This window comes from Copadichromis virginalis, linkage group LG2 (assembly GCF_057382275.1).
Source record: "Copadichromis virginalis isolate Kocher_CV1m ecotype Utaka linkage group LG2, C_Virginalis_male_GT1.1, whole genome shotgun sequence".
NCBI lineage: Eukaryota > Metazoa > Chordata > Actinopteri > Cichliformes > Cichlidae > Copadichromis > Copadichromis virginalis.
The window spans coordinates 13,997,490-14,024,949 of NC_140619.1; the positions used below are offsets into that span (position 1 = coordinate 13,997,490).

The 27,460-nt window shown below is 44.1% G+C and overlaps 1 protein-coding gene across 4 annotated transcripts in view; it reads left to right on the top strand.

Annotated features, from left to right (window-relative positions):
* The window catches only part of glra1 (glycine receptor, alpha 1), a 126,337-nt gene that overhangs the window by 83,453 nt on the left and 15,424 nt on the right, over positions 1–27,460 (top strand). For all 4 annotated transcript variants that reach the window (XM_085471687.1, XM_085471695.1, XM_085471672.1 and 1 more), the window contains 2 exons: positions 12,601–12,815; positions 18,727–18,873. In XM_085471687.1, the coding sequence (XP_085327813.1) occupies positions 12,601–12,815; positions 18,727–18,873 (362 nt within the window). The remainder of the gene's footprint in view (positions 1–12,600; positions 12,816–18,726; positions 18,874–27,460) is intronic.

The following is a 27,460-nucleotide window of genomic DNA, read 5'->3' on the forward strand; positions in this document are numbered from 1 at the left end:
TACCGTGGTACTATCTGACCAAAATACAGATGGTTGGAGCGGAAGCTGCAATTCAGACGTCAGAACCCTGTCTATGCGTGCTGCCATGGTTGCTGCGGTAAGTTCCATGCGGGGAACTGTAATGGGCTTAAGTGGGCCACTCTTGCCTTTCCCAACATGAATGCGCAGTGGACTTCGTTACGGCTGTTCCTCTGTAGCAAGTAGCTTACTGTACCGTAGCCCTCTTCACTGGCATCAGCAAAGTGTTGCAGCTGATTGTATACTGACTCTCCAAAGCCCACAGGTTTAAAACATCTTGGAACGCTTATGTTCCCTAGCTGGCGGAGCTGGGTCTTCCACTTGTGCCACTTGTGAGCTAGGTCTGCAGGTATGATGACATCCCAGCCAATCTTTCTCCTGCAAAGCTCTTGCAGAATCTTCTTTGCTTGAAGCGTGACTGGTGACAAGATACCCAGTGGGTCGTAGACAGAACTCACAGTGGACAGAAGGTTCCTCCGAGTGGGTGCCTTGTCTGGCATTACAATCTTGAACCTGAAGCTGTCAGATTGAATACACCATTGGACTCCCAGCGCTCTCTCAATGGGGAGTGTGTCCTGATCCAGATCGAGATCTTTAACCTCCGATGCCCTTTCTTCTTCTGGAATAGCAGACAGAACTGCTCTGCTATTGCTTATCCATTTTGTGAGCCTGAATCCACCCCTCTGACATACAGCTCTAAGAGTGTGGTATAACTGTATGGCTTCCTCTTCTGAGCTCACAGCCTTCAAACAGTCGTCCACATAGAAGTTGTGCAGGACTGTGTCAACCGCTTGGCTGTTGGCTGGATCTCGGTTGTCTTCAGCACATTTGCGCAGAGCAAAGCTGGCGCAGCTTGGTGACGAAGTTGCACCAAAAATGTGAACCACCATCTTGTACTCCACCATATTCTGAGTAATGTCACCAGATGTCCACCACAGGAACCGAAGAAGGTCAGAATCCTCATCAGGCACCTTTACTTGGTGGAACATTGCTTCCACATCTGCCATGATGACCACTTCCTCTTGTCTGAACCGGATAATTACCCCAAGAAGGGTACTGGTAAGATTTGGTCCTTGTAACAGCTGATCATTTAAGGTGGTGCCTTTGTACGATGCTCCACAGTCAAAGACCACTCGAAGCTTGTGTTTCTTGGGATGGTAAACTCCGTGGTGCGGTAGGTACCAAACCTTTCCATCGTCACGATCAAGGTCCTGTTCTGGCACTTTCACTGCGTAACCGTTGGTTATGACGTTACTCATGAAAGCCGAGTACTCTGCGTGGAATGAAGTATTCCTCTCCAACTTCCGCTTTAGGTGTAACGCACGTTGCTCAGCCACTTTGCGGTTGTTGGGCATCTTAATGCACTTGTTCCGCAATGGCAGAGCGATGCTGTAGTGTCCGTCCACATTAGTAGCTGACTCTGTCGCTATCTCCAGAAACTGCAAATCCTCTCTTGACATTTCCTGTTTCTCGTTTCTTTCACGCTCAGGGAAGTCACTTTTAAACTGCTGGTCCCAGAGTTCATCCAGTTTGCTAACTGATATTCGGTTTGCTGCAACCTGAATCAGTCCGCATGGTGCCTTTTGTGAACTGCTTCCTTGGAGGGGTTCGCTGATGGTCCAACCGAGCCTTGTCTTCACAGCATATGGACCGCCATTCTCGCTGGCTATAACTTGCCAAGGTTCAACAGCTTTAGGTGCATTAGCCCCGATTAGCAGTCCAATCTTTGCTTCAATCCTAGGTATAGACACCTGCTGAAGATAGGTCCACCTGTTCACGTAGTCTTGAGAAGGAGCATTGTCGGCAGAAGCAGGAATGTCACTGTGACTGTACATCTCTGGCAACTCAAAGAAGTCATTGCTGTCTAAGCTGCTTATTTCCAACCCAGACACAATGTGGCTACTGACGACCTTTTCCTCTCCCATTGTTTTCAGCAAAATCTTTGTCTTTCTGCCAGACAAGTTAAGCTCATGCATTAACTCTTCAGTACAAAAGCAGGCAGTACTGCCAGGGTCCAGAAAAGCATAAGTGTGTGTCACCTTTTGTCCTCTTTTAGGTTTCACTTGTACTGGAACTATTGCCAAAATGTGCTCTGTTTTCTCTGCAGCGTGAGCAGGTGCTTCCATTTCAACAAATCCATTCACGATTGACTCTGTTTGGTCTTCTCTTTCTAATGATTCCACTTCAGAAGCTACCCTTTTGCTTGTAGCACTGGGCTTAGTCTTCATGTGTAACACTGTGGGGTGCGGTTGTGCACAAACCTGACAACTTGCCTTTTCTTGGCACGAACCACTCATGTGTCCCTGCTTAAGACAGCTGAAGCATAGTCCTTTAGTTCGCATGAAGTCAATCTTTTCCTTATGAAGTGACTTCTTCATCCTCTTGCACTGTTCCATGGTGTGCTCTTCACCACGACAGAAAAGACAGGGTTTGGAAAATGCACACACCTGCTTCCCGCTGACCTTGTTCCTTTCTTTAGAGGGTACGTCCTGTGTAGTGGTGATAGTTGCAGCTGCAGTGAATCCTTTTCTGTTTCCACTTCTCCTTTGCAACCTCTCATCCACTTGCCCTCTAACTTGGACCTTTAATGTGCTGTCCTTTATATCACCGAACAATGGATGCAAAACTTCTTTGGCCTGCTTATTGACAAACTCCACCAGATCTGCAAATGTGACTCTGCGTTTTGCCTTGTCTAAGACCCCACAAGCATATGTTCTCCACCTTTCTCTCAGCTTGTACGGAAGCTTGGAAACGATAGCACGCATGTTGGCCGTGTTATCCAACTCCTCCATGTACTCCACATCCATCATTGCATTACGACATCCAGTAAGATAGAGGCCGAAAGCATGCAGAGCCTCTCCATCATCTGACTTGATGGTTGGCCAGTTAAGAGCCTTGTGAATGTATGCCACTGATATCTTGTAGGCATTTCCAAAGTGCTCTTCCAACAGTCTCTTAGCCGTTTGATATCCATGTGTAGGTTCCATATGAAGACAACTCCGTATCAATTCTCGTGGTTGCCCACTTGTGTATTGTTCCATGTAGTACAATCGATCCTTGTCGCTCTCTGTTCTGTCCTCCACACCATGTTCAAAAGCTCGCATGAACAGCCGATACTCTAATGGGTCCCCTTTAAACACAGAAATGTTCTGCGGGGGCAACGTAGCTAACTTCTGTTGCTTAGTTAGCGCTTCGACCACATCCTGTAGAGCACTTGGTGTCTGCGATGGCTGGGAGGTAACAGTGTGTGTTTGCTGTGCGTTTTGGAGAATGTTCTTCTTCTGCGCTTGTCTTTCTCGTGTGGGGGATGGGCTATTTGACTGCTGTGAAGTAAATAAATCTCCAACCTTATGTGATGCCACGTAGGAGTTCATTCCATCCCGAGTGGATACGCGACTGGATGCCTTGGATGCACGACTTTCGTATTCCGATAAGATCTTGATCTTTGCCTCATTTGCTGCAAGAGCTGTTTGTATTTCTAGCTCCTCCTTTTCAGCTTGGAGCTTAGCCTCCCTTTCCTCCAGCAAGCGTTTCTGTCTTAAAGACGATGCCTTAATCAATAAGGTAGCTCGCTCCACCTCTGCCTTCATGCGTGTGGACGACACCGATGACGAAGCGCAGGAGCCGCGTTCTGACAATGCCTTATCACTGCGTTTTGAGACAGATGCATTAGATATGCTGTCAGATGGATCCACATCTTCATTGCATTTTTCAGCCTCCACAGCGCGCATGGCCATCTTGTCAATCCAAGCCGAAGCTGTCTCAGCAAAAGCCTTAAAGGAATCAGCCTTAGGTTCAAACCAATTTTCCTGGTCTTTAGTTAAATCCTCCTCCGGCATTTGCTGGAGCACCTCTTTAACATTTGTGTTCAAACCACAAAACAGCCGTGAGACCAGTTTTCCCGTGATTCACTCGCGTACGTCAGTTTGAAGAGGAAAAAGAACTCCACGGGACTCCGATGTGAAAAGATGTAACAAAAAATTTATTCCACAGTTTTTGCATCTTACAGGAGTGGTCAGGTTTAACTTGTCCTCAACAAAATAACCTACTACGGTAGGAAAACCGTGTGGCTCTGTTCTACCCTGCTGCCCCGTATAGCTTATGCCGTGTTAACTCCTTTTCTCTCTCTCTCCCCCCTCCCGCACCGCATGCACTAATTTGCATACATCCGTTACTATAAACACGAGTCTTTAAGGCACATGTATTCATGGTACTACGTAACCTAGTTCCACCATAAACATGCATCTATTTCCTAAAATTATTAATTACACAAACAAGCTTAACAACAGCGAAATATAAATACTAAAACATATGAACTATCTTAACTTGGCTCCCACAGCGCTGATATTCACCGCACACGCCCATATTAACCTTAACCAGAGGGTTTAAAAAAAACAAACCAGTGTTTACATACCATATCTGCTTCTGCCGTGGCCTGGTGGACAAGAAATTGGTTAAGGGTTCCCCGAGCTTTCACGCCCCTCATGTTCTTTATGTGCCCACCATTAGAAGCATGCCTATGGAAAAAGTGCGCCGGCACACAGTGCAGTGCGCTTTATAGGTGTTATGGTGACCTTTTCCAGCCAGGTGTTTTCCTTTTCCCATTCCTCCCTGTACTTTTGCAGCCTTTTTTTTTCTTTCTCTGAGGGGAACAAACATTGCTGCTCTAATGCTGGGCTCACACTGTGCGATTTTTGGCCCATTTTGAGCCGATTTTTGAGTCGTGCAACCGATTTGGTGATCGGCCCGATTTTGGCCTTCATCGTGCATCGTGTAGTATACGTGGGGTAACGAGAAGCGATTAACACCTCGAGCAGCTCCCGATCATCAATCGCTCGTGAGGGTGCTCACACTGCTCACGCGCAAACACGTAGACGTCGGTGAGAAAGACGTTGCAGCACGGCTGTGCAGCGTGTGATCTGGACACAAGCGATGGAGGCACAACTTGTAGAACTTTGGAAAGCTCATCCGAGCCTTTTCGATGTGGCCTCACAAAATGATCACGACCACAACAACCGTGAAAATAGTTGGATTTACATTGCTGCTCAATCACAGCTGCCTGATCAATGTTTTTCATTAGCAATTTAGCAAAGTTGATGTTGGTGGTGTGCGTGTCTGTGTGAGTGAAAGACAGAGAGGGAGGGAGAGCGACAGATTTTCTGTTATAACCTTAATTTTATGTTGGCACAGTGTGAGCACTCAGGTCGCATCAGAGCATCGGGCGGTATAGTGTGAGACCCTGCATCGTGACCTACCAACTTCTAACCCCTGCAAGTCAATCGTGCAGTTTGAGCAGGAACTGAATACTGAAAAAAATGGCACAGTGTCTGCCCAGCTTTAGGTGTACTGTCGTCCGAGACTTGCACCGCAGTGTCGGCGTTTGTTTCCCTGTTGGCCATGCTTGTTGTTGTGGTCATCTGTTGTCTTCCGGTATTTTCTCCGTAAGCGACCTTTCCTCGACCAATGAGATGAGCGGTAATCTGAATTGTCATACTCGAATTGTCATGAGTGTGCTGTCAGCTCATTGGTCACAAAGCAGGAGAGGGGCTGGGAATTATGTTTTCAAACAAAGCATTAATTCCATTAACATTTATAGACTACTTTTGATTCTCACTGTATTACGGGACAAAGTGCATCCCTTATTAGCTCAATACGGGACGTGTACTTTTGTTTCTAAATACGGGACGATTCCGTTTTTTAAGGGACGGTTGGCAACCCTACTCGGTACATCCGGTGTCTAAAACTGATGTTTTAACCTTACACATCTGTACAATCGTCTCAGTTTCATTAGCTCTCCAGGTTCGTGCTCCTTGTTTTTCATTAAATGTTGTTTTTGTATAAATTAAGTAATGCAACACACAAGCAAGCACCTCATATTATTTTTTCAGTACAACCTGAGATGTGTGGACACACAGCTTCATCTCATCCCGGGGGTGTCAATTAGTGCTGGCCTGGCTCATTGACCCAGCCCGTGTCCTTCCTGCTTTACAGCATCAGTAGAAGAACAGGGTTACTGTTGTTAAGGGGCGTGTTTTAAACCAAACTAACCGAAGCCTAACCAGGTATTTATAGTGCCTGAACCAACGAGCGAAGGAACAAGAACAAGAGCGAGTCAGCCCAACAAAGCAGCAGGCTGACGAGCTGAAAGACTCGAGCTCGTTACTTTAACCCTTCCTACCTGTGAGACCTTTGTCCCCACCGGCAGCGGCTGTCATTAAAACACAAGCTGAGCAGGTTTCAGTGTGTGGAACAACGTCCTGGTTATGCGCCTCAAAATCTGTACAGTTCAAATCAATGTTTGAAGATGTGTTCCTGGCTCATAGTTTAAAGATTGTTTGTAAGACGGACTGTAAGACACATCAAGGTCACATCAAATGTGAAAATCGGTAAACCTTCACATTTACAACTGGGTGAAGTAAAAGGTGTGCTGGAGGTCTGGGCTCTGTCCATGGAGCTTAAGACTTGAACTGTAACTGGATGTTGATTATTAGCAGTGCTCGGGTCGATACTGAAGAAGAGTCACGTTTTACGTTGCTTGTTTTATACTACTGTAACACGTTTTAGCAACTGAGCTGTCTGCTTTTACTCGTCACTCTTTCCTCTATAAACAGGAAGTCTCGGTGTTTGTGTGGCTTTTAGAGAGAGGTGGGTAGTATATAATTACATTTACTCAGTTACATTTACTTACAGTACAATTTTTGGCTACTCTCCCCACCTCTGGTTTTTGTGCATGTCTGTCTTGAAAAAGAGATCTCCATCTCAGTGAGATGACCTGTTTCAATACAGGATTTAATGATAACAGTAATGATAATAATAATATTAATAACTTGCCACAAAGTTGAGAGTGGTTAGTTTGACTCTTTACAGGTGCGTCGCTGCCACGTCGCTCTGCGCGTCTTCCCTCGCAGCTTCAGCTGTGGCTGAATGAATCTGGCTGTTTATCATAGCAAACATTCCTAAAACTAAAACTCTGAACGAGGACCTGACAGAATCTTCTCCTTTAGCATAGCTGTCTTCACCGTTAAATTGCCTTCACTGTTCAGGAACAATGCATTTTCACTTTTGATATTTCCACATTTGCAGTTTATAGAGGCAGACAGGAGACAGCGAAGCAGGTAGAGCGCAGTTAAGGAAATGCGAGCCAATCAGAATGAGTTCTGAGCAGGTGTTTAAAACAGGTTACAGGTTGGTTTTGTGATCAATACGAGTTTTGAAATATTTAAAGAGCGGGCGTGCTGGTTCTTCTTTGTTGGTGTGTCTCTGATTCTCAGTCAGGCCGAGAAGACGGAGTGTGACGTAATACAGAAACATGTAAACCTACATACATGCCACCTCTGTTGCAGGGGATGAGTGAATTTACAGATTTAAACACACACACATGAATGGTGTGAGTTCATGTACAGTGTTAAGTACAGCAGAGACACACACATCTTCCACACAGTGAGATATGGGCCTGGCTGAATAATTTCAATCTTCTTATCAGATAGAAAATATGGACAGCACTTAAAAGCTCTGAAGTGTATCACAGCTATAAATCAAGTTCACCCCCCTCCTCCTCCTGCTGTCGTCATTCTCTCCTTCCCTCTTGTATCTTCCACTCCTCCTCATCCCTCTCTCCTCTCGCTCTATCCTCAAGTTTCTCCGACTTTCCACTTGACATCCTTCTTCTCCTCGGTCACTCCCTCCTTTCACTCCTCCTCTCTCCAGTCTTTTAGGGTTAACTCTAACTGATGAGGCCACCGTGCATTGATCGTCTTTGATTAAATGGATCTTCGGCCATCTCGCTCTCTGTGGTTTATTATGAGACCCAGTGTGCTCATTACATTACAGAGAGGCAGAGGGACACGGTTACTGTTGCTACAGTGCTGCAATGCAAATAAACCCACTGCAGTCTGCATTTTAAATGCTAGAATTTCAGATTTGAAAATAATGTTTAACCTTTAACAGACCATATATAACAACCAGCCTGTTTACCATTTACTGTCATCCAGAGATGAAAACCAAAGCATTACAGCTATCACTGTTAGGACCCTGGCGTGGCATAATGCTTAGCATACCATTACTTATCCATCCATCTTCTCCTGCTGATCTGGGTCCGGGTCAAAGGGGCAGTAGACTTAGCAGAGGAGCACAGCACTAGGACATCCTGAAACACCTCATGGCAGAGACAAGGCATCCTGGTCAGTGTGGAGAAGCAGCAGATACCCTACGGAGGGTGTATCTACCCAGAGCTCATGGTAGCATGTGAGGACAGCAGATTAACCATTAAGGCTTTAGTTTCACACTCAGCTTCACCACAGCACACCAGTACAACCAGTCCACATCACCACAGAAAATAAACCTTTACATTTGATTTACAAGTTGTGCTAACAAAAATGTTTAATTAGCTAACTTCAGGTGTCGGTAAGGTATCACAGAGGCATTCAAACTGATATTAGATGATGTCTCTGTATGTGTTTACAAGCAAAGACACTTTTCAGATGATAAAATATTCCCAAATCTCGTGCAGTGATGTGGTGATGTGGTGATGTGGACTGGCTGTACTGGTCTGCTGTGGTGAAGAGAGAGCCGAGTGTGGAAGTAAAGCTGTGCAGCTATGCTGCTGTGACCAAAAGAATGAGATACAAGTGCAGCAGACTCACTGTGAGCCAGTTTTGACAGGATTGGACAGATAACTGGTCTCAATGATCCTGTTTGTTGGAGTCAGTTTTTACTGCAGGAAACCACAAAAACAGCAGCTGCACAGTTTTGCTGTTGATTTCAAACATTTCATTTAAGAATTGTTATGATGAACTTACAATAAGAGGTTTGTCATGTCACATCTGTCAAATCAGTTCTGATGATGTTTCATCTGGACACACCTTCTTCTTCCCGAGACTCCGTCAATGTCAAACCCAGAAAATGTAGTTTGCTCTCACGAACAGTAGAAACGAATGCAGTGTTCATCTAGGATCTACAGTGAGAGTGGACCGCATCTTTTTCTGGAACAAAGCAATACGCGTCAGATAACTGAGTGAAAATATAACCAGGATAAAAAACACAAACAGGAACCGAGACCAAAATTTCTCAACTTTTAAGGGTGTTTGCTTCCAGGTTTGTGCAAAGTATGGATGATGTCAGAAATAATGTCATGAATACTTTTTTATTTATTCCAAATAAACTCCAGACTGCATCCTGTAAACAGAAAAAGATGAATGACTGTCTCATGTAAAACCAGACTGACTCTGTGATTTTTGAGATCAGGCCTCTGTGGGGGGTCTCGCCATCTGCTGTAGGATTTACACCTTTTCTTGTGTCTGCAGAAGCTTCTTTCTGTCGGGCTCTATGTTCGAGACCACAGTGATGCTGCTGAATGAATTCGGATAAGTATCTAAAAATCTAAAGTGCCTAAAACTAAAGCACAGTGTGTATTTGTACTGCTGTGCAGTGTAGTACAGCATGAGCAAAGGGATTAGGAGAAGTAGGTCCTGACTCCGTTCTTCCTAATCTCTGCACTCCCTTTTCACGGCAGCATGCTGTGAGCATAAACATCCAGAGCTTCCCCTCAAAAGGATGAGCAGTGCTTCTGGCAGGTACAACAAGGGAAACGCATCAGCGGGCTTTTAACAGCACACTGCATGTAGTGCGCTGACTTAAGAAGGCAACAAAGTCAAGTTAAAGTGCTGCTTTGTGAGGAGATGTAGGACAAAAACATCCAGTTCACGGTCCTACGTTTCGACAAAGACAAATAAATTCATTTTTCTACACAGACACAACAAGCGTGCCGGAGAAACACTCAGATGGATAAGATGGACGTGACTGTTTGATCACTGATTTATGAAGATGTGTCCAACTCCGAGCTTCCTGAATGAGTGAAAAAAGGCAGAGTGCTTGTGCCTGTTGGGGAATAACAGAGTTGGTCATGATTGTGGGAGTTATTCACAGATGTACTTTTCCAAAACCAACAATCCAGCAAACTGGCCTGCTTCAGTCAGCATTTAGACAGATGTACAGAGAAGAAAATGCAAACGTCTCAATGGAGCCATCTTCGTTTGGAGTGGAACCGTCTGAGAGTACACACCGTTACTCCCCGTAGTTAAATAATTAGTGCTTTCCCTCCTCTGTCATACAGTTGTCGGGTTTCAGCTGACCACTTTAGCCTTTTCTAAAATAAAACTGAACAGCCAAAAGTAGCAGGACGCTGCAGGACATAAAGCTCATGTAAAGATGAGCACAACGCTGATGCAGCCGTTATAACAGATGTGTCTTCAGTGCAGCTGATATGAAGCTTGGCTCAGGTCACCAGATACTTTCAGAGCATCTTTTCTTTACACTTTAAACTCCAGAGGTGACCTCCAGGGCTGGAAATGAAGCCAGCAGCTGCAATTCCTCTACTGTCCACTAGAGGCTCCAGCAGTGAGTCAGTCTCCATAGACTCCCATGTTGAACCTTTGCAGCAGAAATAAGCATGTTTACAGCCTGATGCTGTTTTTGTCTTTATAGATAATTTCTTTCGTCACGACACCTGCAGAGGGACAGAACTCACCTGTTTAACTTGGACTGTAAACAGGATATTTTGAATATTTTTATTGAGCTGCTGGTTTTGATAAACCTGATTATTCCTGGTTGTGTTTAGCTGCTGATGGATTCGTGTGTTAAACACAATGCCTCATCTTCTCTTTCTTGGACTAAAATAAACTGTGCACTTTGTCCTCTTAGAGTGATGAAAAACGCTGCTGTGCTGTGAAGATGGAAATGATTCGCTCCTCTTCACACTCTGTGAGTGGCAGGCTGAATCCCAAACCTCCTCCTGGGTTTGTTTTCAGATGTGCCACATGTTTGGCTTCCTTTGATATTTGGCGAGCCCCCGTACGTCTCTCTGATTTTCTGCTTTGGCTTAGCATGAGCGCTGAAGGAAGATGACATTTTGTCTCAAAGACGTCAGCATCGTCTCTGTGGCTCATCCTTTTTTCAGTCTGAGAGCTCCTTCCTTCCTTCTCTTACTCTCCCCCTCGCTCTTGTTTCCTTGCTTCCTCCAATCTGTGCTTGTTGTTCTTTTAATTTACCCTCCGTCTCATCATTTCCACCTGTTCTTCAAGGAGATGTGCCTTTGCCAATGTTTAATGTGCCCTTTCAAATGAAGATAATCGAGAATTCAGTAACACTCTTCGGTGATAATGGAACCGCACTGCCTCTGGGAAACTGATGAAAGAACATTTTGCTTTTGTTTAAACATTGACCAGCGTCGTTTCTTTTTCCTGGAATCAGCGCTGTGTGCTTTAGTTCAATCATTCTCCAAATGAGATTTCCGTGTGATAATGGAACACCTACCGACACAAAATGACTGGCTCCATGAATATAAAGCTGTGGAGAGAAAATCTTATGCGTGTCGTAAGCCATCTCATTAAAAACCAAACCAGTTGCTTTAAAAAACGCTAAAGATAAGAACAGCAAAAATGGGCACTGTTACTTTTACATGCCATGATCTGTGACCACCATCTCTTGCTCTGAAACTGAACTCAGGGCTTGTGGTTAATTTGGTGATTCTTCGGGTTTTCTCTCTGTTATTGACACAGAACTTAAAGTTAATCCCTTAATTCCATAATCCCTGATGACTCCGATGTTTAAACTGCACCATGCACTGCCCATCTGCAAGCTACTTTGCAACCCACCTCGTCCCTCTGAAACACACTGAAGTAGAATACACGAGACAAGGTTGCAGGACTCTTCACGACGATAACGAAGATGATTAGTGTTGCGAGAGGGTGTACTTAATAATCAGGCCCCATGTTATCTTAATGACCTTATAGTACCATATCACTCCATTTGACCAAGGGGTGGCTGTAGCTCAGGCGGTAGAGCAGGTCATCTATTGATCGAAAGATTCGAGGTTCGATTCCTGGCTTCCCCTAGTCTGCATTAACCCCAAATTGCTCTCTGATGCATCCATCAGAGTATGAATGTGTGTGAATGTTACTTAGAAAGCACTTAGAACAATGTGCTTGTGTGAATGGGTGAATGCATAATGCAAGTTGTGTGAAGCGCTTTGAGTGCTCAGAAGAGTAGAAAAGTGCTATATGAGAACCAGTCCATTTACCATCACTTTGCTCTCACACTGCAGGCTTACTTGTTGTTCCTAGAGTATTTAAAAGTAGAATGGGAGGCAGAGCCTTCAGTTTTCAGGCCCCTCTTGTGTGGAACCAGCTTCCAGTTTGGATTCGGGAGACAGACAGTATTTCTACTTTTAAGATTAGACTTCCCTGACCACCCTGGCATCTTTCCTGCATGCGCCCTGCACATCAACAGCACAAGCTAAAGGGTCCACACAGTTCTATAAAATACAACACCAGTGGGTTTTGATGTGTTAGTATGTGATCAGCTGAGACAAGAATGTGTTAATAGTAAATAAGCTGGTGTGCTCACTCAAAGCAGCAGTAACAGGACATTTGTCACCCTCACCCTTCTCTTTCTTCTCATTCGACAGGACGAGCCCAAAGAAACTGCTGTCCTTTCTCATATCTTCTGCTCTCTCTGTTGTCTCATATCTCTTCGCCCACAAACTCCGACCTCATCAAAGACACTTCTTTGTCCCCCACCTCCCAGGTAAATTCACCTGTATCGAGGCTCGTTTCCACCTGGAGCGTCAGATGGGTTACTACCTGATCCAGATGTACATCCCCTCTCTGCTCATAGTCATATTGTCCTGGGTTTCCTTCTGGATCAACATGGACGCCGCGCCCGCCCGGGTGGGCCTGGGCATCACCACCGTGCTGACCATGACCACGCAGAGCTCCGGTTCAAGAGCGTCTCTGCCCAAGGTGAGGACAAATCACTCGTTATTGTAGTCTGCTTGGACTTCATGAACATACCTTATTTCTAATTCATTTATTCCTGGACTCTTAGAGAGCAGCTTTGCATGATTCACAGTTTAAAATAATCCTTTCTCAGTGCTTGTCTGAAACAAGCTGTTTTAGCTCCTCCCCCTTACAATGACCTTCCATCTGATTGTCTTCCCCTTCCATATGGAAGGTATTAACAGCAGGAGGGTGCAGCTTTTACACTCATAGCCAGGTGCCTGAGAATACAATAATATCATATAGACGTCATACAGAGGTACGAGTAGAAAGAAACTGTAACGCTTGAGGTTTTGGCTCATTATTGGAAACTGGAACAGCAGACAGGAAATAAGAAACAGCAGAACGGAGCCACTTTAAAGGTTTGTATTCCTTAACCCGGTAACATTTCACAGGGTTGTGTGATTTTTTGAGACCTCTGTGTCATTAATTTTTTTTTTTCCTAAAAACTGCAAAAATACATAAAAATAATAATAAATAAAAACATTTTAAAAAAAACCATAAAACTCCTATATCAAGAATTTTATTCATATGATAGCTTGTAATGATGACATACAAGAAAGCCGCAGGATAATCACAGAATTAGCTATTTTATGCCTTTTATGTTCCAGTCCAGTGTTTATAATAAGCTAATATTCTACTGCTTCTTCTTCAGTACTTAACTCTGTATAAAGACAGAAACAAAATCATCTTATTCCTGTGATGAACTTTCAGGTTTGAGCTGATAGTTTATCCGTAAGCTTATTTTCACATCTGTTGACTTTTACCTTTACAGATATTGTTTTTCATCCGTCACACCCCCAAAAACACCAAAACAAAGTAAAATATGAAGCAACGGCAGGAAGAATTTGTATGCATGACGTGCCGTTTAATGACAGATGTCTTTTCATCCCTGTTGGAAGGAAGGCCTACAGCTTTTTCTGATAATTAAGGGACATAAATGACAGAGGCAGTGACAAAGACGATGTAGACAGAGAGGAATTAATTGAAGAAAAGTTGGAATGAAGGGAAAAGATAAATCAATGGGAGGGAAAGAAAAATTTCCTTTTCCCTGACAAATTAGAGACAGAGTGGAGGGAAGTCGAGAGGCAGACAGATGGAGGGATGAAAGAAGGAAGAATTTAAAAAAAGACCTTTAACAAAGAAGGTTCAAGGAGACAAAAATGGAGACAATATGTTTTAGAAAGCGAGAGGAATCTTTTACTGTCAGGGATTTTCAGATTAAAGTGAAAAAATGGTCAGGGTCTGCGTGAGCTAGTAGGATTGTATAATTACGTCCAGGAAAGCTGTAATCCCCAACACAAACACACACACACACACACACACACACACACACACACACACACACACACACACACACACACATATACACACTCTGTTGACATTAGGTGCTTCATGCGCTCTAAAAATTGAACAAGTGAACCATGATTCCTCTGCAGTTCAGCTGTCACAATAATGATCACACAACACAGCTGAGCTTAGGTGGGCATGCTGCTCCCTCTCTCACACACACACACAGACACACAGTGTTCTGTGAGTGTTCTCACAGTGTTCTGTGTGCGATTGATAGCAGACACACACACACACACACACATATGGCTCTCTTCAGATGTTTCTGCTGCAGCTTGTCAGATCAGAGCAGATGGAAGTGGACACGAGGCGAGATCTCTGCTCAGCTGATCATGCTGTCCATATACAGCACAGTACACACACAGTATGACTCTCTCCACGTCTACTTATCGTACCATTATTGGGACACATGTTGTTGTACCCTCTAAGCCCCAGCCACAGACCTGGGGCGGCTGCAGTTCACCTGTAGCAGTGGACTTTCAGAGAGGGGCTGACTTCACTGATTCAGATCAGGGCGCTCTCATCTCAGGGCTGCAGATCCTTTTTGTGAGAAAGTACAGACGTCGCAGAAATATGCAGACGTTTCCTTCGGTTCTGCTGCTGCCAGGATACAAACAGCGGCTATGAGCGTTACGGCCCCAACCGAAAGACAAGGAACCAGGAGAGGTGGGGTTGGCGTAAGCTTCTCAGCAAAACCGACTGCACGCCTCTGTCTCCACGTCTTCACTTTTATTTCCTTTGCCTTCTCTGCTCAGTTAGTTTTAAGCCCCTGAAAAATGTCTGATCAGGTTTAGGAACAGCTTGAGTACATAATAACCCAGCGTGTTGTGACACGTGCGTTTAAATTTCTGAACAAGCATCCCTCTGTGGGGAGCCAGGACCAAGACCTCAGTACCAGGTTATGAAAACTTTGAGCCCCTTCTCTGACACATCAGGGATGATAACTGGCTGTGTGGAAACTACATCCTTCTTTAGTATTTATGATGATATTTCTTTTCTGTCTCTCAGTGAAGAAAGGATCGATGCATTGATCTTCTGACAGGGAGCTCAGTTGCGTGATGCTGCATGCATGAACAGCTGATGCCCCGTCAGAAACCTTCAGTCCAGTCGTGACTCGATGCTGAGGAAGCCCCTCTCAGAGTTCTCAGAGTGCTGCTGAGTCAGCAGAACTGTGCTGGAAATCTGAACAGGTGAAGGATGACTGCGGGGAGATCTGTTATTAATCCAAGTTTAATGTCAACTTTGGTGAAATTAAAAAAGAAGGATGGTCAGATTATCTTACATTACAGATTAGCACAGAAAAAAACATCATCTGTTCAGTACTGAAAGATGATCTTTCCATCCATCATTCCCACATTTTCCCGTTCCATGCACGTTGTATTCCACTAGCCCACTTCTCAGTTTGTCCTCTCATCCTGAAGACTTGATATGGAGCTTGCTGATCGGGCCACATATGAACCGGTATGCTTCAGTTATCTGTCGCTTTTATCAGGATGACGTTAGCCTGGGGACATTTTGTAGATGCGTGAAAGGATTGAAGCTCCAATCTGTTGTTCCCAAGTGTTCACACTAGACTATCCAGCTACTCTACTCACGTGCCCCAAACGATTTCCAAGCTACCCCATGCCTTGAATCCCTCTGTGAGTGGGTCACACAAAGACGGGTAGAAGCTAGGCGTCGCCTCCACCCACACGGGCTACGTCAGCAGTACGTCACTGTGCTGTGCTGACCACGTTCCTCTCTCACGCTGATGTCACAGCAATGGAGGGTGCTATCTGGGCCAAAACAACCATGTCTGATGCCTGAGTTTTAGGCTCCTGTGGATTATTCTTACACACATTTTTACCTCGTTATTTCAACCTGTGGAAACATTCAATGCAATATGATTATGGCAGAAAATAAGGGAAAATCCCCCCTCAGTATTCCAGACACTTGCTCAGTCTGTCAGCACTTTCAGCTCACGGCCCGCCACTACTTCTTCTTCTTCTTCTTTTTTGATCCTTGCCCTGTGAAGCATGAGTACAGTAACGCCGCCTAAGCTGCTCAGCAGGTCACTACTGCTCAGTTTGTCTGTCAGGAGCTTTCAGCCTCACACAGATCATACTGCAGCACCGAGCTAACAGTCGCCTGTGGACACAGTAAAAACACACGAGTCACTCTCAGGATGTAGAGCGTGAGTTTAGTGTGCTTCAGTCCTGCCAGATTTCATAGCTAAGCAGAGTCTGCGAGAGCTAATTTAAGAAATCTGTACCAGCAGCATAAGGAAAACTGTGGTCACTCATAACGCTTCATGTTGGCAGTAAAACAAAAACAGCATCAGGAAATAAAGTGTTGTCCAACAGTGTGGTGCAGACTCTTTCTCCATCTGCTTCATTTACCTCGCTTAATGCTCTGCCTTCCCAGAATCAGCACCAGAGAAGGCACTATTTTAGAGAAGGGGTCATTCAAAAGCTTCTTTTACTTCTGGATCTGCCCAAGTTTATGAACATAACCATACAGTCCAAAATAAAGCAGCACAGGAACCAAAGCTGACCTCTAAAATCGTCCATGCTGATTTTATGAGTATGTATGAAAAGGTAACGTGTGTGCTGGGCAGGATTTGAAGATTGTTTCTACTGCTTCACACAAAGGAGGAAAAGCTTCTTTCAGTGTCTGTGAAATCATTTTTGTGGGAGAGTCATCCCCGTCTCTCTGGCTGGATGACCATCACCACTGAGCGTTGAGGCCTCTCGGCAGCTCGGGGAGGGAGTCGCTCAGGCGTTCGAAGATAAACGTTTTCATGAACGGCACAAACGAGCACGAATCACAGCGAGGTCGAACGGCGATGATAAGCACTCTGTGTTTGTGTAAAGTGATCCAAAGTCATAGTTTAATTGGATTTTAAACGGCTGATTGTGGGCTTCCTCTCTGCGAGACAGACCAGGTTCTCCCTCTCAGGCTGCACGCTGTAATTGCGTTTGGAGATGAAGAGTTGTAATGACAGGCCGGGCGAATGCACTCGAATAAAGGTACTTGGCGGGCAGATAGCAATCATACAATGATCCAACCAGACTTCATTTAGCCCGTGTTATCTGGACAGTCCTCGCCCTGGCCGTCTTGCTGTAATTTCACTGGTTCTGTGAGCTAGTTGGGCCCAGTGTTGTGTTTTACGTGCACCTGGCTGTGCATGCAGTCAGGTAAATTTAATAATGTAGTGAAAGCACCTTAACCTCGTAGTCTAAGCTCAAGACAGTGGAAATACCTTTACACGTATGCCTTTATTGCGATAAAGATACAGAGCATCACTCATTCCTTTTTTTTTTTTTTTTTTTTTTTCTCTTAAATGACATCAGAAACAGCAGTATGCGACATTACGTGATGGCAGAGCTTCAGTTCATCCTTTGTCATTTTTTTTATTTTTTTTTTTATTTTTTTTATTTTTTTTTTATTTTTTTTTTTAATAAATAGGACAGGGGGAATGAATGAGAGAGAGAGGGGGAGAGAAAGAAAGAAAACCAAAGAGGAGAAGAGACGGTGAGAAGGGGGGGGAAGAGAGAGAAAAAAAAAAAGAACTCCTGGGTCACCTGTATGGAGAAAAAAAAAAAAAAAAAAAAACAAACAAAAAAAACAAACAGAGGAGACAGCAAACAACAAAGAGCAACATAATAATAGAGAAAACAAAGCACCATCACAATAAACTAGCTAGTCATAGATATCAATATTTACTAAATAATAAACGATATTGTGCAGCACGCAAGATAGACAGCGCACAGTGTGCTTTGAGGCAGCAGCCAAGAAAGCTTTAGTCCGTGTCTGTGAATACCCATGTGTGCATACCTGTGTGGATCAGCATGCTTGCATTCCAAAGGTTTCTCCATGTAATGATCTGCTAGGGAGTGTGGGGGGGCCACAGCCCCGTCCTCCAGGGTGTGAAGCGGGTATGGAGGAGATCAAAACTCCAGACATCCAGAGGCCCCCAGAACACAAGAGACCATGGAAGACCAACAGGGGGGCAGCCGCGCCACTGTCCCAGTAAGAGCTGAGGAGAGTCCCAGATGAGGGCTCGCCCAGCAGCCGCGGAGCAGAAGTCAGGGGGAGTTGCAGTGACGCGCCCGTGAGCTCCGCCGGCCCCCAGCTGCGCCTGAGTGACCGAGCCCTAGGCCGAAATAAATAATGTATTTGTTTCCACATATATCATCTGATTTATGCACTCATTGTCAGTACAATGAGTGCATAAATCACACTTATCTGCATCAGTTACAGCAATAAATGTTCCTTTATGAACGCTTATTTTCATGTCGCAGGAGCATCATTTGGTGTAAATTGGTCATTTGAGAAAACATTTGGAGTTTAAAGTCATGAACTGAAAATGAAGCCGACTTTACAAACTTTCTCTAATCGACTGCCTCCAGCCTCAAACCAAACAGGGTGAAATGATCTTTAGATGCTCGTTAGATTTTATTAGGGTTTCTTTTTTTTATCAGCAAGTCAGACACGACGCACAGAGACCCTCTGACGGCCTCTTCTTTCCCATCTCCACTAACAGGTGTCGTACGTAAAAGCCATCGATATCTGGATGGCCGTCTGTCTGCTGTTTGTGTTCTCGGCCCTGCTCGAGTACGCCGCCGTCAACTTCATCGCCCGCCAGCACAAGGAGCTGCTGCGCTTCAGACGGAGGCGACGACACATGAAGGTGAGCCGCCTTGAGCGTCCATGGCACGGCCTCACCTTTAAATTCATGCATTTTTACATCTCCGCACCGAGTCTGTCCTTCATGCAGAACTCTGATGAGTTATATTCAAGACTTAGAATTTGTTCATATCACAGAGGTGTCTCTGAATAATCATAAAATTAATACGAATCATTTTGGGCTTCTGCTTTTTGTTCTTGACCTGATTTGGATTAACAGAAAGGGATCTTTGGAGAGGAAATATGAAACCAAAGTTGTTTTATTGATGGTCAGTTATTTCACCAGTCCCAGCACGAACCAAAGCACGAGAGAAACTAATATTTTAGATCTACAAATGTGCAGTTTTTACAGATAAAAATGGAAACTCACTTTCAACGCAAGAAAACAGTGTGTGTGTGTGTGTGTGTGCATGTGCGTGTGCGTGTGTGTGTGTGTGTGTGTGTGTGAGAACATCAAAATCCCAGCTCTCCTCCATCCTCAGGCCTTCTGAAAAATTCACGGCGTGTTTGATATTAGCTTTTTCGCAGGCAACGCTCGTCATCACCGGGCAGAAACACAAAGCATCAATGTTTGATGGGCAGAGAGCCGAGAATGATTAAAGGCTGAGCCGCGGAGCAAACACAGACGAGGCTCATAATGGATCCACGATGTAAAAGAGAAGAAAGCACACATTAAAAAAGAAACTCTGCTGAGCTCTCAAACTTTTGTTTGTGGAAATGCAGCAGTCAGAACAAACAGTGCCGAGTGTGCTGCAGGGTTTTTGTGTGTCTGTGACATCACGTGCTTTTCATCCAGGTAGCCTTGGAAAAATCATCCCAGCGTGTTTCATTGATTTCTGCTCAGATTAAACACGTGTGGTCAGTAATCAATCAGAAAACCACATCCTCTGCTTACAGATGTTCATATACAGATGTCCCATTAGTTAATCTGAAGAAAGTCAAACCTTTAACAAGTATGCTAACAAACATTACAGACATTTTTTTTATTTATTAAAACAGTAAGCCACGTAGAATAAACAAACTAGTGTTTATTTTTACGTCTGAGTATTAATCCATCCATTCGCAGCTTCCTGGTGTTGTTAAAAAATAAAATGTTGAGCTCTTGTAGGAAGTGACACGTATAAAATCTGCCCCAGGAGCTGGCTACAATTTGGGAGAGCCTGTGAAAAACATACAACACTGATTAGATGTTTTTATCACTAAGAGGTGGATAATCACATCAGCAGCCTTCGTCTTTCTTTGTTCTGACATCACTGTGAAGTCAAAAACAAATAACTCCCAAAACAGTCTCCATTTTTCATTAACTGTCAAACTGCCTAAAAACATCTCTTCTGATGAAACGAAGATAGAGTGGAGACCTGAAAATGTGTCGCTTTATTTAATTCCTCAACACTGTTTTTGGATATTTGGTTAAAATGACAACGCACAAAGTCAAATTTCCCCCGGAGGACAGTTCAGACGTATCAGAGCCTTTTTTTCTTCTTTGCCTTCTCTCTGCTACTTTCTTAGGTTAGCTTTTATCTTTGCAGCATTTAATCAATCAATCCTATATGTCCAGTTGGATTTATCAGCGCCCGGCTGCTGTATTGAATAAAGAGTAAAGCTGTCAGCCCTGCGGGGAGCTGAAGTGCTGCTTGACAGTGAAACTAGTGGTTTGTGTGGGTGAAGGGCAGGGAAATGCAAACGCCCACAAGAAATGCAACATCGTGGCCTGCAGTAAACAATCCATACAGCACCCATTGTGTGTGTGAGAGAGAGATTGTATCGTTATAGCTGGTGAGCATGCATGAATGCATCCGTGGGGGCTGTCGTGCGTTTTGCTGTTGTAGGGCATGTGTTTGTGCTCGCTACTGGAGCTGCCTGATTGAGTCTGACATGCTTTAGCGTGTGAGCGTGTGGTCATGTATTTATGAGGACCTTGTGTCCTCGCGGGGTGACGGAGGTCCTGCCCAGTGAGGCCGTTGCGTTGTAGACATAAGAGCAAGATTAGACTGTCAGTTTCAGAATGAAGGTAATCACGATTTAGGCTGGACATGCAGAAAAAGGCGGGTTTAAGACGTTTGCATTAAAAAAAGTTAATGTTATTAGTGATCATTATTATTAATACTAAAGAGCCTTAATGCATGTTTTTGTGGGTCGGTTCAGTTTTATTTAAATACCACCAAATAACAACAATAGTCCCCTCAGTCGCCTTGTGCTGTAGAATAAAGGTCCTACAGTAATACAGAGAAAACCCAACAATCAGACGAACACCTATGAGCAAGTGCTCGGCAAAAGAGGGAAAGAAAATCTCTCTTTTAACAGGAAGAAACCTCCAGCAGAACCAGGCTCATGGAGGGGCGGGGCCATCTGCTGCGAAGGGTTGGTGGTGAGGGGATTCAATTCAATTCAGTTTTATTTATATAGCGCCAAATTACAACAACAGTTGCGTCAAGGCGATTTATATTGTAAGGTAGATCCTATAACAATACATACAGAGAAAAACCCAACAATAATATGACCCCCTATGAGGAATCACTTTGGGGTTCAGGGAGGGGCGCCCATCTGCTGTGAAGGGTTGGGGGTGAGGGGATGAGGACAGGACCTTGAAAAGATACCTGACCTGAACCGGGCCTGTTGTGTATTTCCTTGTTTTTTTTAATCATGTACCGACTGTTCTACAGGTTTCCAATGATAAAGCTTCTGTTTGAGTCTACATCCCTAAAGTTTATCATTCTGATGAAAGTCTGCAGGGGTCATGTAAATCCATTAAAAACCATCATCGAGACCAGCACTCGTTTTTCCTGCAGATTTCTTAAAATAGACAGTGAGCTGCCGTGGTGGAGGTTTGGGCTCACTGCCTCTATCAGATTCCAAGAATAAGAACATGAAGCAGGAAATTACCATAATGTTTAACAAACATATGGAAACAGAGCTCTGAGGACTCTGACTGACCCACCTCTGCTCCAGGATCTCAGGCTGTAGTCAGAAGTCGGCCCAAAGTCAGAATGTAAAATCAGTGTAAGACCTTTCTTTGAGCGCACCTGAAAGTATGATGTCATCCCGTGATGTCACGCTTTCTACAAAAAAGCAAACAAATGTTTAACCCATAATCTCAGGAGCAAAAGTTCATATCATTCGACCTTCACGGAGGAGGATCGAGGGGGAGGGGGGGAGGGATTTTAGTGTGGCTTTCCAAACTCAGGAGGAAACTTCAGCATATATAAAAATGTCTGACCCACAAGCAAACAGCGGTATTCCCAAATGAACCCCACTAACGGAGTGTGATTGAATCCTCCCTCCACAGAAATCTCAGTCCACAAAGGCACCGTGAGGGAGAGAGAGAGGGATGGGAGGCCGGTCTGTGGGAATATAGAAAAATAATCCAAAATAAAATATATAAATCTTAAATCCCATTGTGGTAATCGCCAATCCCCCTGAGCAGCGATGGGAGGTGAAGAGGTAGATTAGCAGTCCGGCTGCCGCTGCACTTTCCAGGGAATCAGACACTCACCCCTCTCTCGGCCCTCGAGTCCACAGAGAGAGAGTGAAAGAGGACCGCAGGCTCAGGACTGACCCACATCTGCAACACCAAACCTTTTGCATACGTTTGTTTTATCTCACACTCTCTGTGTGGCCCTGCAATGGAAGCGGGGTGAATGTAGGCCACGTTATGCAATTTGAGCCTTGTACACGGCAGCCCGTCTGTCGGTCTTCCTGCCTTTACATCTGGCCATTCGGAATCCTTAATATTTATTTTAAGCTTGTATTACAAAATAGGTGAATTCATGTTCTGGTGTTCTTATATAACATCATTTGTTTTTCAGTTTTTGTGTCATGTTGTGTAGTCGGGTTTTTGTTGAGGTTGTCTGAGGTGACCCTTCAGTCACCAAAAATCCTCTAATGTCATTTAACAGTTGATGTCTCTGCAGCGAGCGCAGAGTTTTGTATTTTCTTATATAAAAAAGTGTTTATTACATTCATCACCAAGAAAATGTAAGAATCATAAAGTGGAGGGAAAAAATATGTTAGCATGTATCAGCCTGCTTAGAAAGTGGGCGACTATAAAGTTATCCATGCAACAGTCTCTTCTGCATTTTCACACCACAGCCAAAGGTTTAAATAAAGGAAGATTCATGTGGGAATAGGATACTGAAAAATATCAAAATTACAACAATTTCTATATTAAAAACAGAACTAGGCTGTTATTTTTAACTATTTTGGTGTCACTAATATTATAAACTACAGTAAATCAGCCTGTTTTAATTCAGTTTGCAAACATGTCATATTTGTTTAAACACATCACAAAGACTTTCTGCTGGAAGTCAGATTTAAAAAGTTTAAAAGTTTCATTTTTGGAGATATACGTCCAGAGTTAAAATGTTTCTCTGTGCTCACCTTTAATCCAAATCTTATATATTTTTCAAACAAAACTTTCTGAAAGAATTTTCATACACAGAAAGGTACCTGATTAATTGTAGACATATTACAGTATATGAAAAGTATGCAGGGACAATGAATATCTGAATAAATCAGTCAGTGCTTTATTCAGAGCTCAAAGCTTTAGTGACAAACGGCTTATTAAATACATCCGAACTGCTACCAAAGTAATGTTGGCGAGCTTTACAGAAAACAACTCCGGGATCAGTCAACTCATTTTGCGAGTACAGTAACCTGGGATACCAGTGGCCTTAACCTGGCATCCTGAATCCGACAGACAGCCTGAACCCAGCGACCTGAACTGGGCAGCTTGAATTTTATGGTCTGAACCCTGACAGACAGCCTGAATCCGGCAACCTGAACCCCACAGCCGTAACCAAACCGCCTGAACCTAGCAGCGTGAACTCGACGGCCTGAACCCGACATAAGAACCCTGCCTGAAATAAAAGGTGCTTACCTAAGTCAAATATTTCAGGAGTGCACTTATGTAAATCTACTTACTCTCCACCACTTGTGCACAACTCATCTCATCACAACACCTTAACAACAAGAGGCTACAAGGACGTGTAAGGACGCAAAGAAAACAGAGATCAATTCGAGGTATTTGCATTTAAAGCAGGATTTTGCTGAGAGGTCTGCATAATTTGGTGGAAATGGAGGAATTCTTCAAAAGTATAAAACAACTTAAAATTCAGCTCCTTGGGTCTTTTTACTTTATTTCAGGCACAATAAAAATGGAATAAAATGATCCCTTAATAAATGTATGAGCACCCTCAATAAGATCATCACCATTAATCCCGACCGCTGTGAAGGAAATCTGATGACAACGAAGCCCCGTCGGCACACAGCGAGTGAGAGGCGTTCAGTCCTTGGGCGTCACTCGTTCTTAATTAACCTCTCTGGCCAGTGCTTCTAATGTGACTCTAATGTGATCCACAGCCCTCCATTACGGCTGCGAGAGGGCTATCAGTCAGGTTTAAGCTCGCTGCAGAGGAAACTGTCACCGCTGCGCTCCAGCACGCCTAAACCTCACTAACACATCAAATCTAAATTCCAGCTGAGATGTAAAAATAACCGCAATCTAACCATGATTATAACCTGGTGTTTTAGAAGCCCAGTCATTAGCACAGTTAAGTCCTGTCCTCATATATTTACTGCATTTGCTGTCCCAGATATTGTGATGTGATTCGATGATAGGGTCTTTTGTATTACTGTAGTCTTTACTTTACAGTATGAAGCACCTTGAGGCAACTGTGATGTGGAAATAAATAAAACTGAATGAATGAAATGAAATGTACGATAGCTTCAGGTCATCACTGATGATCATATACACCTCAGGCTGTCTACTTGTCAGGAAGTGACTATGGCTGGATTAAAGGGTGAAGTGTTAAGTAATTAGCTAATGCTTCCTACCTGCATTAGACAGATAAGCCTGTTATGCTAAGGCTTTAGGGAAAACAATGGTTGGAGTCTGCAGCACAGCCTAAATGATTGTGACTATGTGTGATGAACTTACCTGGTCACTTTGAGGATAGCAACCAGGTCTGTAACTTTGGCGATCCAATATGGAGACTTAAATAAGCTAGAGTCAGCCTGCTATCAGTTTATCTGTCATAAATCAGCGATTAACTGTGATAAATTAACAAAAATCACAAATCTGTTGAATTTCTGTTACATAGAAACGAACTACATTCAGAACCTCACAGAGAGAAACAGAAGTTCCTCCACAATAGTGACAAGAGAGTCCTTACTGCAGAACGGCCATCCAACTGACCTAAAAAAACTAGAATACGAGTTCCACTAATCAGCTGGGACCTCGTCTCTCTGTGTCGGACTGAGATTGCTTGGAGACAGGTTGCCTCCCACTAGGTGTTATTCCACTTAAAATTCTGAAAGTGTGACATGTTCCAGGGAAGGCGTTTGCCAACCAGTTACAGGAGAACACAAAACTCTGGTAAGATAAACAACTTCCTTACGCCAAACAGAGGCTCTTAGTATTGCTGTTGTTGAGTTGTGTTATTATACCTCTGTTAATATAACAGAGGTATAATATACTTTTATTTTGGACAGAGATTAATTTCCATGATAATCCAGAGCTGCTGGAAAACACTCTGTTAGTGCTAATTAATATACAAATGAAAAACTAGAATTTCACTAACGAAAACAAGAGTTAAAGGCAAGATCACTAAGCAAAATAAAATGTAAAATGATTGGTTTAAAAATCCTTCTAAAGACATTACAAGCATCGGTTTCACCCGTGTTTCCTCTACAGGTACCACAAACTGGTTGGAATTATCTACAGGGACCAAACCAGTTTGTGTATCAGGCTGTAAACACGTTTATTTCTGCTGGAAGGTTTTAACACGGGAGTCTATGAGGGCTGACTCACTGCTGCCCCTTCTGGTCATTAGAGGTTTTGGCTTCTTAGTTTGATTAAACTTTGGGGTGTGACTGCCAAACAGGTGCCCTCGCTAGTCTAGAACTAGTTTTCTCTGAGCTTATTCGTACAGATGTTCAGAGCATCTTGCTGCATTAGCATGAAAATTAGTGCATCACTTCCAAGCACTGACAGCAGCAGCTTATAAGGTCACAGTAACAACTTCACAATCAGCGGAGGGCCAGCTGGCACATACACAGAGGCACATATGTGACACCAGTGCACTCGTACGTGTGCTCAGTCAGTGCCGTGACACTCGGGCCGGTCCAGAGCGAGAAGAAGCAGGATTCAGATGTTGCTCGCACATATAAACCTTCGTATTGGGACACGTGAGGATCTGTGGTACGAGTTAAATACACTTCTTGAGGGGTTCCTGTCATCTAGTGGAGTGATTCCTTCCTGAAAGAGAATAACCATCTGTGCTGACTTTAGCCCTAATATACATTAGCTGTGTTTTAAGGTAATTACAATGGTGAGCACATGCCTTCCTCTAAGTGTGGTAATTGTCGTAGGGCGGTACATTGTAATGGATTAGAGTAATTATTCCCCAGAGCGGTTTGTTTCCTGCCATTCTGGCTGCAGCAGAGATGAAGCGCTATGAGCTGCAGCTGAGTACAGTTGGAAGCCGCTGCAGTCGGAGTGAACAATGTCCTCGAGGACTTTGTGGCTCTTATGCAACTATTGAGATGCATGCTGTAAAAGTGCTTTGAAGCATCAAGTGCACATATACAAAAGTGAGAGTGAAAGGACAGCCAGCTTGTGCCTTGATTTCTTGGGGACTGGAAATCTTTGGCTGAAATCAGCAGGTATGCAAATCCAAGTGAAAGCCGCAGCCTGCTGTCGCTCTGCTCCCCGCCCCGGCTCGTATTTCAGCATCGGACGGAGCTGTGTTTGCGGCGCAGGTAGCCACAGCAGCAGCAGTTGGAGGAGTCCCAGTTGTGCTGATTTCTGTGGTTTCTACTCTGATGTTTTATTGATTTGTTAGTGACACTGATAGTTCGGGGACAACGAGTCAGAGAAAGAGCAGAAGCAATTGGACTCAGGATACCTGCTTCAGAAGGACGTCTAATTAGAAAGACAGAGCGAGAGGGCATCAAATAGACAGATACCGCAGCCCTGTGAGAGCAAACGCTGCTGCCAACGTCCACGCAGAGAAACATCCCCCCCTGCTGGGCGAGCACAGCTACTGCATGGGGATCAGATCAATAGCGCCACTCATCCTTGAAGGATAGGCCCGCCTGGCAGCAGCTCGCTTGTTTAACACAGTCAAGCTCTCCAGACTGAAAATGAGAGCCTCTTTAGAAATCAAAGGGAAGTCAAACATTACTGCCTTTGCCTCCGCTTCAATCAGGACTGTCTGCAGTGCCTTCCCTTACAAATTCTCATTAGTATTAAGATGAAGAGAGGCCTTCGTTAAAAAATTATTTGTGAATTATCCACTGTGGAGTGGAGTGGCTCGCATCAGATGCATTAAAAGTGACTGCCCTGCGTTACATCCACAGTCAGAGTAACACAAACACTCAAGCACATCAAAGCAGCAAGCGACTAAAGCACACGACGGTCCTCTCCTGCGTCTCGTTCACCTTAAAAACACGAGAAAAGAAGGAGAGCAATGAGATGATGCTTCCTCCCCTGCAGCCTGGTCGGCCTTCTGGGAAGAGAGATGTGCATTTGGAGAAGAGGCCTGGGGGACATGACCTCCCCGCTGCAGCCTCCGTCCCACTGTTTTATAATG